We start from the raw sequence: 12,339 nt of genomic DNA on the forward strand, positions 1-12,339 counted from the left end.
AAGAAATGGAGATCAATAAAAATTCGCAGACGCTTGTCTATGATGTATCAATTGCCTAGCTATATAGGAAAACACAAATAATTCAACAAAAAAAGATCATCTGGTAGACTTTGATATGTGAGTTGTTGATTGGGAATAATATTGTTGAATGTGAGTTGTTCACAAAAAAAACCATCTAGTCACTTGCATTATATTATCAAATAGGCAATTTTTCCCTTAGGAATGTAATTTGCTGCTTATATGGATGGATGACCATCGATTCTATATTCGGACAAGTCAGTTATGTTCAAGAATTTTACAGGAGTTTTCATCTGCTTATGAACTCTTTTGCAATTATATTCTTCTCGGAGTAAGAAGAGTTCCAAGTTTGGCGCGGTTGAGTTGCTTCCATGTTCAAAGAGTTACAAATTAATCAGAAACTAACTTGCACAAGTTTGATATTACCGACTCCCCTCGCAGCCTTGCACTTTGAACAACAATGGACAGAAGCTCTACTTAAGTGTTTTAGCTTTTTTTTGAGTAAATGGGTTTTGGATTTTGAGGGTATTTAGGTCTATTAATGTGAGTTTTATGCTATATTTGAAAGTTTTTATAAAAAATGACATTTATGAAATTGAGTATTAAATTTTGGTTATTAATTATAAATACTTTTTCATTTGTAAGTGAGAGATCTTAGGTTCGATTCTCGTAAAAGGCGAATTTGAAACTTAGGTTCGATTCTCGCCAAAGACGAATTTGAACCACATTATTACTAGCTGATTCTGAGGTTTAGCTCACTCCCTCATCTCCTAATGTAGATGATATTGTTTGTTCAAAAAATAAAAAATAAAAAATAAAATACATATGAACGGACCCACAAAGCAGTGTCTTATTCTTTTCCACCCAAAAGAACTTTAGTGGGCGGTTCTCTTTTTTTTTCTTCTCATCACTGACTTGACTCGATACGAACTTACAGAGGAAGTTGCTTCCTCACCAAGTTTTTAAATATTACTATATATTACTCACCATCATCCGAAGAATCCGATCCAGTGTCTTTTGAAATTCCAAAGTAATCCAGTTAGGCTTTTGCAGCTTCAAGCTCCATCAGTTGTTTTTAAAGACAAACTAGTCTGTTACACTCTTACATTTAGACACACTTCTTTGTTACTCTTACATTTACCTACACTTCTCCAGTTCTCTGTGCTTCCTACTTTCACTCTTTACTCGCTGCGCGGATCGGTTTCTGTGAGTTCCCCACTTTCTGTTTATTACTTTGCAATTTAGGAATCGATAAATTTGGTTTATCATTTGGGCTATTTGATGACTATTTCGTTTTCGATTTGTAGTTCCTGTTTTAATATTCTTTTAACTTTAACTGAATTGCAAACAACTTTTCTGTTTTTTTTAATTTTTTAATTATTTTTATTTTTATTGAAAACTAAACGCTAAAAACTGAATACTGAAATGGTTATCAAATGAGCCTTTGCGGTTTGGACTCTAGTTACTCCAGTACTCTGTGTGACTTTGCTATTTAGCGAAATAGGTTTGCTGATTTAGTTATTTTTGCTGGAAACTTGGTGAATGTTGTAGTGAGAAGCAAACATGGAGAAAGACGGAAATAAATCTGCTGATCCTCTCGGTGTGGAAGAAGCCACACAAGAACTTGGTAACATCTCTTACCTTTTTCAATACCTTGATTGCCTCTTATAATTAGTTTTAAACATAACTTATTATCTGGTAAGTACCATAAGTTGGTAACTTCTCTAACCATTTTTGTATAACAAATTTATATATATGATTCATACAACTTGTTTTTTTCTATTTGTAATTTGTAAGTGTTATACTTGCAGGGCGTGACGATGAACAACCTCGTTATGTTCCAGCCGAGCTGGTCAAACCACCGTGTTCAAATGATGCTAGTGTAATGTATCATTGCTACTTAATTAAGCTGAAGCAGAATTTTGATTGCGATATTCCAGTTAGTGATATCGTACTTGGCACAAGGAATAAACTTGATAGTGATACCATTGCAAATATGAATTTTGAATTAAAAGTTCAAAGGGGTCCTTTAACAGTAAACTTTGAATATGCTGGAGATGTTAATCTATGTTCAGAGCAGGTACGATTTCCAGTGTGTTATTACTTTTAGTGATAAATGACATGATATAAAAAAAATATATCAATGGTTAATCTTGGTTGTGTAATTTTATTTGCCAGGCTCTTGCTTGCAGAAGGTTCCAAATCACAATTTTTCGGATTCTGGTGGATCAGGAAGTGAAAAAGTTGGAGGAAGTTTTAGAAAGATTTCATTTGGGACAAAACCATGAGACTGAATCGATTGATTACCTTTTGCTACCAGCAGCAAGGATACACCAGAGAGCTTCCATCATTGATTTAGACAGTGTTATGTCTATGTCGTCCCATAGTAACGAAGATTCTGAGAATTGTGTTTGTGTAGATTGTCCTCAACCAAACAACAATTCCCATGTTCCACTACATACCAAAAATGGTATGGTTTGTACGTGCAGGATCCAGAATTCCGTGGTCTATACGCCTCATACCGATAGCCTGTATTGCATCACTGGCCTGTTGGATGACTTGACTGGAAACTCACTAATGAGGCACAACAAATCTATTACCTACAAAGCCTACTATGAAGCAAAGTATGTTCTTCTTTTCTTACCTCTTTTGTATTTGCATGTCTTGTTGCATTAAGGATCAAGCGTTTCCAAAGAAAAAGAAATCATGAAGTATTCGGTGTAGTTTCAGTTTATGTTGGATTAAAATGATATATGCAAGCTATTTTTGAGTAACTCGGATGGTTTCCTTGCTGCAGGCATGGGATCAATATGCGTTTTGATCAACAGTTATTGCTGAATGGGAGATGCATCTTTCGGGCACAAAATTATCTTCTGTGGTCCAGACAACAGAGAAAAAGAGGTCTGAATTCCTAACCTCTTTTAGATAGGAAGCCTGGTATCATTTAATTCTTCTGTTTGTTTTCTGCTCTGCTTTAATCTTTCCTATTGGATGAAAATTTTGATCAATAATTCATAATCCACCTCTAAAACATATACATACATATATTGATTAGAGGAAAATGCACATGGTTGCTAACTTGCTATTCCATTGTTAGTTGAAATCGAATTGATACCGTTGAGAATGCATTTTGATTTTTTTGACACAAAGTCTTGCAGAATCAAAAGTTAATCCAATCTTATCTCATAATTAATCGTTATCAAATAAGAAGCTTAATGTGTGTCACTTCTTTGCAGAATCAAGTCATGCATCCGTTGAACTGCCGCCAGAACTTTGCACTATAATCATGTCACCTATATCAATCAGCAATTTATATTCGTTCTCATTTGTTCCGTCCATCATGCATCGGCTTGAGTCATTACTACTCGCTGTCAACTTGAAACAGATGATTTTGGATCATTTGCCGCAAAATGTTACTATCCCAACCATTAAGGTATACTACATTTTTTCATTCAGAAGGGTATTGTCCTATATTTAATGAACCATTTATGTATTGATAAGGTACTAGATTTCTGAATTTTCGCTGTTAAATTTCTCTTTGTAGGTCTTGGAATCTATTACCACAGAAGGTTGCCAAGAGAACTTAGATTTGGAATCCTTGGAAACTCTTGGAGATTCCTTTCTTAAGTATGCTGCAAGTCAGCAGTTTTTCAAAACCTGTCAAAATGATCGTGAGGGCCTCCTTAGCGAATATAAGGAAAAAATAATTTCTAATCTTTCCCTGGGCAAGCTTGGATGTGACCGTAAAATTTCGGTAACAATTATTTTTTCAATCATTTCATTTTGGGTTATAATCTTGTTATCCTCATGAATTTTTCTGAAAGCTGCTTCAAATTGTTACCGCTATGCTTGTAGAACTTTTTTCTGTAAACTTTCCTGCTTGACTAATCTGCCATTGTTTACGTGTTGTAGGGTTTTATTCGTAACGAGGCTTTTGATCCAAAAAAGTGGATTATACCTGGAGATTATTGTAGAAGTTATTTCTTAAAAAAGAAGTTGCTTTTTGATAAAAGAAGCATCTATGTTGGGGGAACAAGGAAGATCGATGCTAAAATTGTTGCAGACGTAGTTGAGGCACTAATCGGTGCATTTCTTACTACAGGTGGTGAACTACACGCCATATATTTCATGAACTGGGTTGGTATAAAGGTGGATTTAGACCACAAACAATATGAGAGGCACTTACAAGTGCAGTCAGAGATTCCCGTTGATGTTGGACATTTAGAGTCATTGCTTGGCAACTATAAATTTCAGGATCCTTCTCTTCTCATGGAAGCATTAAGCCATGGTTCTTATATTGCCGGAGGTTACCAGGTATGTGCAATGATGTGATGACGATGAAACTTATTCCATGCGTATCTACTTTTTATAACGACGTAGTTTTTGTCACTTCAAATCTTGCTGGATTCTGTCTGTAATGTGGAAGCTGGTATGTATAAAAGTTTAGTCCCGAAAGCAGCAAGCTTATTCAGCTAGTGCACGTCATCAGTTAAACAATTTCTATGAGTCTACGCTGCACTTAATTTTTAGGCAATTTGTTACTTTCAAGTCCTACTATATGATCCTAACTTTTCAGATGTACACTCTTTGTTGTGCAGCGGCTAGAATTTCTTGGTGATGCGGTGTTGGATTATATGATCACTACTCATTTTTACGATAAGTATCCTGAGATGATGGCCCCAGGAATTTTAACTGTTCTGAGGTCTGCTTCTGTGAACAATGAGTGTTATGCACGATCTGCTGTGAAGGCTGGATTACACAAGCACATTCTTGCTTCGGACGTAGTCCACAGTAATATTGACCGCACTGTTAACAATTTCGGATTGCTGTCTACGGAATCAACTTCTGGATTAAAATCTGAGACATACTTCAGCGATGTTGGTTTCTAACGCATATCATCATGCTCATATTATTCCTCTGCTGCATTTTTTTAGCGATTCTAGGACCGGAAACTTAGGGTGCTTCGCCTATGCTTTCTTACTTTTTATGGTTTTATCCATGTTACAACAAATGTCTGTCTAACAAGCATTCACTAAAGATATCTGAATTGAAAACACTCATAAGAATTCTCTTTTATGTAGGTACTTGCTGATATCGTTGAGGCTCTAGCAGGGGCAATTTATATTGATTCCGGATACAATAAAAAAATCGTCTTTCAAAGCATCCGTCCTCTCTTAGAGCCCTTGGTTTCTCCATACGAGCCTTCATTCTGGACGAGATTCCAAGGTGAATTGCTCAAAAAAAGCATTATAAAGTGCAGAAACCTGTCAAGTGCTTCCAAAGTGGTTCGGCTACAATAGAGGAATAGAGGTTGAAGCGAAAGGGGTCACATACAAGCATACATCAACTTCTTCTAATACGGACACAACAAAAAATTTAGCTCGTAAACAAGTACTGAGGTCTCTGAAAGGTCTTTGAATTAAAGTATGGAAACTAGTTCAAAGGATGTTCCGGCATACATATAGCTTCAAAGATACTACGAACATTTGATGATGACTTACATCTGTATATTGTGCACTTCTGCCTTTTATATGATGCAATAAACTACAATTTTAACTGTGAAAAAAAATAACAATAAAAAAACTGAGGTTCCTACCATGGACATGCACCCCTCTTCCAGTTGGCCATACCTGCAAAATGTTTTAAAATAGACTGGTGAGCATCTACCAATAACGTTCAAGAGTCTAAATTTTGTGAACCAATTTTGAAAAGAACCGAGCTCAAGATAGACTGACATGTTTCGTCAAAACATAAGAGCAGCTCAACAAGCTTTACTATATACCGCAGATTAAACTTGGATCATTTAGGAAAACAAATGTAATGCTTTGTTTGATTATATCTTTTACCTGAAGTCAGTGAGCAACTTGTGGCTTGAATGGGTTTGGAATTCCATCGGTTGGAATGACTGTTTCGAAAGCCTCTACAAGAAGTGATACTTTTCTTTTCCGAGCTGGAGTTAATCGGGCAACAGCTTGTTGAAGGGCATAATCAAGCATCCATTCCTCGGAATTCTTCCTGTCGTCCATGTTTACATGCTTTAGATTAACCTTCTCTGCTTCTGGGTCAGGCTCGAAGGGCAGATATCGTGGCCCTTGTGGGTTGAACTTCGTTACATTTTCCATGGCCTTGATAAATCTGTTAAGAAGAATAATTTTTTTCAGATTGCTCCAGTTCTTCGACATTTTCTTGGCAGGTTTGTCTTCCGCCTCTGTGACTGAATTTTCTTCTTGAATGGTAGCATTACCAAACTTGGTAGAGTTGGTGGATTTCGACATGAAAGATTTCCCTTCTATGACAACTTTATTTTTTGGAGGTTCCTGCTCTGGACTTGATCCTCTAGTGCTTGATTTATCATCATTGGATTCATCCTGGTTCTCTGGAAGAACAATTTCATCAATCGCTTTCTCGACCTGCAGCTTGATTGCTTCAATGTGGTGGAGTTCAACCTTTTTGTTGTCTTCATGGTGACTTTTCTCTTGATCTATTTCGGGCAATGTGTTGGCGTCGTCTACTTGTTCCTCTTCAGCTCCTTCGAGTGGTTCGTCTCCATCTTTTGCATCGATAGTTGATGCCATATGCTTATACACTAAGAACCATAAGTTCGTATAGTTCTGCTTTTCCAACCAGGCTTCATCTGCTACCCCGCCCACTTCTTCTCTTGCTGCCATTTGCTCCTCAGTTGATCCTATGGAAGCTAAAGAGACCACCGTGTTATCTGCTGTTGAGTCCACATGATTTTCAGTGCTCTGGTCCTCAGATGAATTCGATTTTTCAGCAGTGTCGGTCATTAGTTTATTGGTGTCAGATTTGATGTTTTCCAATATGGGACCGAGGTTGCTAAGTTCCACCAAACTCGTGATTGAAGTAACTTCCTTGGAGGCTTCTTGTACTGCTTCACTTACGAGACCATCACAAATGACCCTACCGTGTTCATCTCGCTTCAAGGAGGTATCATCACATAACCAGGGATCTTTGGTTTCTGATAAAGCAAAATTGGTTAAGTCAATGACTTTGTCATCCCGATAGCAAGCATTTATAGAAACAATTTGATTCTCCTTCTGATCTTCACCAGTGGTCTCAGGAACAGTAATATCTCGTGTGGTTTGAATAAAACAGTGGTCTGTCCTGAGCTTATGAAAAATCACTTGACTTTGCTGCTCTTGCATTTGAAAATCAATGACCTGATCTGGATACTCATTGAAACTTTTCTTTGGACATGACACATTCCCAAGCAAGATTCCGGCAGATGTTCTCGAGTTACTCTCTTCACCTTGATGAATAAAACTTTGAACTGACAAACCATTGCAGACTTGAATATTTGATTCAGTGGAATTTGTTACATTGGACCTCTGGCTACTCTTAATTTCTGGAAACGGGAGAACTGTTTCAAAAGCTTCGACGAGCAATGCTACTCTTCTTTGTTGAGCTGGAGGCAGTTTAGATATAACCTGTTGAAGTGCATAATCAAGCATCCACTCCTCGGCATTCTTTCTCTCTTCTGTCTTTTGCTGCCTTAGGTTGACCTTTCCTGCTTCTGAATCAGGATCCAAGGGCAAGTATTTCTGCTTCGGGTAATTGAGGTTCCTCACCTTGTCAACTGCCTTGACAAATCTCTTGAGGAGAATGAATTTTTTCAGACTGCTCCAGCTCTTGGGTGTTTTCTTGTCAGTCTTCTCTCCAACTTCTGACGCTGTTTTCGCTTCTTTTGTATTTTTTGCTGTACTGTCCTCAGACGAACGACTGGTGGCAATTGAAGTCCTCCGCTCCCCACTCTCATCCGTAGTCTGTTCTAATGCTTCCCAGTCTGAGCTGACGCCACTAGTAAATGATTCATCACCATATGAGCAGTCCTGAATTTCAGGGAGAAGAATGCTATCAAATGCTTCCTGCACCAGCTGAATGGCATCATGGCGGCATATCTCAGTAGTTTCGCCTCCCGCGCTGTGATTTATGAAAGCTGTATGATCATCTATTTCAGAGAAACTTAGATTGTCCTTTTCGCAGATGGTGTTGGCACCTTCTAGTTGTTCTTCCTTGTCTGCTCCATTAAGAGGGATCTGGTCATCAACATTTGGAGTGACACCTTTTACAGCGTGCTTGTACATCAACTGCCACATTCGGGTATATTTCTGATCCTTTGCATGCTTACTTCCACTTTGGTCCTCCTTACCTGCATTTTGTTCCTTCGAAGCTTGAGAATCAGAAGCAGCAGAGATTTCATTGTTACTTGTTGATTGCACAGCTTCTTGAGGGATTGGTCTTTCCAATTTATTGGGTAGTTTGACAGTTGCACAATCATCGACCTCCATATTTTTTCCAAACAATTTAGGATCACCATTGCTGGGATCATCTGTGCAAGTGGATTGTACACCTTCATTGTGATTAGATGCAGCAATTTTCTCTTCCTTCCAGTGTGTGTTGGTGGCTTCCACATCTGTACCAATGCAACAACATTCCGGACTTTCACCATTTGCTGCAGGGAGTGACACCAAAGCATTTGTTTTATGAACTGCGCCATTTCCATTGCAGGCCATGTGATTTGTCTGATCTTCCTTAGTTTTGCCAGACCCCTTCACTCTCTCCAACGGTTGAGTTGCCCGTGTCACTCCCCTCTGAGCCCTCAACATGCGCCTCCTTATCGAAATGAGGCGCTTGAGTGGGGGTTCATTGGTGTGGCGATGACCATGAAGTGAGCAGTAAGTGAATGGACAAACCTTGGTGGCCGAACCCCCCTCAGATTCAGTTCCCTCTGCCTCATGATCCCCAATTTCAGGCAACTTGGAACCCTTGAGTGTCGAAGAACATGTAGCTCTTTGTACTCTCAATTCCGGAACTTTAGAGAGTTCGGAGTGTTTTGTCATCATAGATTTTGTTGGGACATTCAAGGCTGAATTGTGACCAGAAAAAGTTTTCGGCTTTAAATTAACGGATCTTGGAGATGATGATTCTGCATCGCTGGTTGACATGGCAGATTTATTTGAGCAGGCAGAACTTGCAAGCTTAGACATTCTTGATTTCTTGAGATTAATATTATTCATTTGGGTTCCTCCAGAGCACTTCCTCATCAAAGGGTTTCTAAATTTTAAGCTGGAAATTCTCGTCAAATTCTTTGCAGGCTTAAAACTAGACCGTCTCGTTAATGTTCTTGCTGAATTCTACACACAAACCAAAACAGGAAAATTCACAAAAAAGAAGGGCAATCTTCAATTTCCAGCTATTTTAATTGGTAAGCAAAAGCAATAAGAATTCAACATATGTGTAGTTCCGCTCGCCTAATCCTCTATTCTCTTCGCCATATATTATCCTTTAAAAAAACAGAAGAGATCAAGAATTTAACAGACTTGCCTGTAGGTTTTCTGTACTTGTATCATAAGAACCATCAGTGGAGGATACATGGTGATTGGATATACTGCTGGATCTTTTTCGGGACGGCTTCAGGCTTGGTGATTTGGAGAGCTTGATTGATGTCAACTTTTTCAATTTCTTCTTCTTCTTCTTCTGCAGCAGCAGCTCTCCTTGGCGTCCGCCATTCTGGTTTTGCAAAACAGATGGTGACAATTTCTCACACATTTGGCTGGAACCCAAATCAGCTCCAAATTCAAGCTCCTTATCATCCATTCTTCCCTTGACAGAATTCAAGTTTTCTGATATGAATCTAGCTGCTTTTCTTCTTCTTTGTTTTGTTTTGCTTTGCTTTTGTTTTTTCTTTTCAGAAAGGAAGAAAGAAAACGATTTTGGTGGAAAGAAAGGTTTCTGCAGACTCTGTTTTGGGAGATGACTCAATCAAAAGAATCCAGGGATTGGTGTTTTCAGAATTTTCTAACATGATTTTAAAATCCAGGTATGCAATCAAAATAAATAAATAAATAATAAGAGATATGAATAACAGCTGAGTTTGAATGATATGGTTGAGGTTGGACTTTGATTTCTTGACTTGTATGCATACTATTGCAATTGACTTGACTATTCACATTCCCTTTATCTTTTCCTTTATAGTGATAAACAACTGTGACACATTATTAAAAGTTCTTGGTTGGAATGACCTTTAATTCTTTTCTTTTTTTTTATTAAAAACGATGGCACAACTTTATGTTAGAGCAAGTGGTGAAACCAGAATTTTTAATAATAGGATCATAATATTAATCAAAAAAATTTATTGAGCCATGTTGATGTGCACCTATCATATGTCAGTAGCTTATGGCAAGATATGTCGAAAACTATTATTTTGTAGAGACTTTTTGAGGGTGGATGAAAGATATTGTGGAGTTATGTTGAAGGCTGATAAAGCTTGACAACTAAGGTATTTCATCGAGCACATGGTGTGCACAATAGAGACGCACACAAGAAGAGAGAACGTGAAGACAAATATGTTAGAAGAAAATTGAAGAAGTAAGAGAAGAAGATTGTAATTTAGTTTGCCTTAATTGTTCCTAAGAGTCCAATACAATACACAAACAAATATTCATAAGGTTTTTGAAGTTGTCCCTATACTGACTCTGCCACAGAGTAAGAGAATGAGAAGGTTTTAGTTTGAGACTTAATGGATTAAAGACGAAAACCTTAACCATCAGAATTAGAATAATCCAGCTCTTACAAAATAATGAGAAACAAATATGACAATGGTTCAAAACTTTCACTCCCATAATTTGAGAGAAAAATAAATAAATGAACAAATAAATAGATTAAACTTACCTTGGAAGATGTGGAAGTACTATGTCGAAGTAATATACTATTGTTGATTGCACTTTGTAGCTTAAGCTTTTAAAGCAACATTCACCCTTGCACCTGTCACTTGAAGTCTTGAGTTTGATTGATTTTTCCTAATATTTTGCTTGTATTAGAAAAACTTCTTACAACAAAGTAAACCAATGATTGATCAAAGTGTTGAGGAAATTCATTGATCTGGTGGAACAGTAACATATGCAAGCATGACTACACCATCAAGAAAAGCATAAATTTGTCTCCCTTGGTGGGGCCGCTGAGTTGGATGCTGGTGCTACTCATGCGACAGAGATATAAATTAAAAACTCTATATATATAGGCCTCAGAAGGAATCTTCAGTTTTTTTTTTTTTTTTAAATGAGAATTAGTTGTGGGATTCATATCACAATTAACTTTAACGATCCAAACTATTTATTTTTTAAGTTGCATCTCATAGATCATCCTTATAAAATATTAGCTAAATCGAAAATATTTAAGACATCTAATTGGGTTCAAAATAATTAACGAATACTTTGTTATATAAGAAACAATGAAATTTTATCTTGATCATTAAATAGGCAAATGATTTCGGATTGATATGAATTTTTGTAAAAATGATATATGAATCGAGACTTACAAAATAGATGTTTCGGATCGTTGAAGTTTAATGTAGAGTAGGCCACATACTTAATCACTATTTTTTGAAAAAAATATAGGAATCCCTTTGCATAAAGGGCTTGATATATATATATATATATATATATATATATATATATATATATAAAGTTGGTCCAACGGCTAAAAACATAAGTCTCCTTTAAAAATTATAATAACTTTAGTCGTTAGATCAAATTTCAAAGGTTCGGATTGGTGGATTTGGTTGAAGGGATCCGAAAATTTAGTAGATTTGATGTAAGAGATCCGGAGAGAATCCCTTTCCGTTAAAGTTTAAACCTACAAAAACGGTTGTATGTCTACCACCGTTATATTTTTGGTATGAATATCTTCGGCAATAATTATTGACTGAAAAATGATTAAACTGGATTTTGATTGTATTTCACATTCAAGAATATGAGTCCATTTCTCACTCCCCTAATTCAAGGTAACCACTATTTCTCTGGTAGGATTGTGTCAGTGTCTGTTTAACTAACCATAATTACTTTATGCATTTAATTAATCTTTAAGGAAAAGAATAACAATTAAAAAAGAAAAAGAAAAAAATTACACATAGACTATACTTTTAATACTTAATTGTATATTAAGACAACACCTTTTAAACATTACAAAGAGAAACAAAAATTAATACATGTGAAATATGACATCATTGCCTTGTTTTCTCTAAAGTGTAAGTTACAAAATTATCCTTTATAGTAAAAAAGTCTTTTTCACACTTTTATCTCTTCATTTATTGTTCCATTCTCTTTATACTTTTACCCTCTGTTTGGATGAAGAAATTGAAAATTACTAAGGAATTTCAAAATGATGAAATTTTATTTTCTAGGATTTGTGAATTTTCTTGTTTGATTAATCTAAAAGAACAATGAAATTTGAAACGGAATTTGTTATTTTTAAATTCTCACTCATAGAAATTCGGAAATAACTCATATTTACATAGAATTT

General features: G+C 36.4%; 2 protein-coding genes across 2 annotated transcripts; one reads left to right on the forward strand and one right to left on the reverse strand.

Annotated features, from left to right (window-relative positions):
• The first annotated feature begins 1,040 nt into the window (after positions 1-1,040).
• LOC137712906 (endoribonuclease Dicer homolog 2-like) lies at positions 1,041-5,614 on the forward strand. The gene is made up of 10 exons (XM_068452105.1): positions 1,041-1,224; positions 1,570-1,645; positions 1,830-2,098; positions 2,197-2,642; positions 2,816-2,919; positions 3,255-3,451; positions 3,563-3,772; positions 3,931-4,332; positions 4,617-4,895; positions 5,100-5,614. The coding sequence occupies exons 2-10, from the start codon at positions 1,582-1,584 to the stop codon at positions 5,316-5,318; spliced, it is 2,190 nt and encodes a 729-aa protein (XP_068308206.1). The 5' UTR covers positions 1,041-1,224; positions 1,570-1,581; the 3' UTR covers positions 5,319-5,614.
• On the reverse strand, positions 5,510-9,928 carry LOC137712905 (calmodulin binding protein PICBP-like). The gene is made up of 3 exons (XM_068452104.1): positions 9,364-9,928; positions 5,865-9,173; positions 5,510-5,648 (listed from the first exon to the last, which is right to left on the reverse strand). The coding sequence occupies exons 1-2, from the start codon at positions 9,634-9,636 to the stop codon at positions 5,871-5,873; spliced, it is 3,576 nt and encodes a 1,191-aa protein (XP_068308205.1). The 5' UTR covers positions 9,637-9,928; the 3' UTR covers positions 5,510-5,648; positions 5,865-5,870.
• Positions 9,929-12,339: the final 2,411 nt, after the last annotated feature.

This window comes from Pyrus communis, chromosome 13 (genome assembly GCF_963583255.1).
Source record: "Pyrus communis chromosome 13, drPyrComm1.1, whole genome shotgun sequence".
Lineage (NCBI taxonomy): Eukaryota > Viridiplantae > Streptophyta > Magnoliopsida > Rosales > Rosaceae > Pyrus > Pyrus communis.

Bases quoted from the DNA above. Each gene is read 5' to 3' on its own strand.
- LOC137712906 (XM_068452105.1), top strand. From the start codon at position 1,582: ATGGAGAAAGACGGAAATAAATCTGCTGATCCTCTCGGTGTGGAAGAA. The intron at 2,099-2,196 runs GTACGATTTCCA...TTTATTTGCCAG, and splicing joins TTAATCTATGTTCAGAGCAG to GCTCTTGCTTGCAGAAGGTT. The intron at 3,452-3,562 runs GTATACTACATT...TTCTCTTTGTAG, and splicing joins TTACTATCCCAACCATTAAG to GTCTTGGAATCTATTACCAC.
- LOC137712905 (XM_068452104.1), bottom strand. From the start codon at position 9,636: ATGGATGATAAGGAGCTTGAATTTGGAGCTGATTTGGGTTCCAGCCAA. The intron at 9,174-9,363 runs GCAAGTCTGTTA...GTTTGTGTGTAG, and splicing joins CAAGTACAGAAAACCTACAG to AATTCAGCAAGAACATTAAC.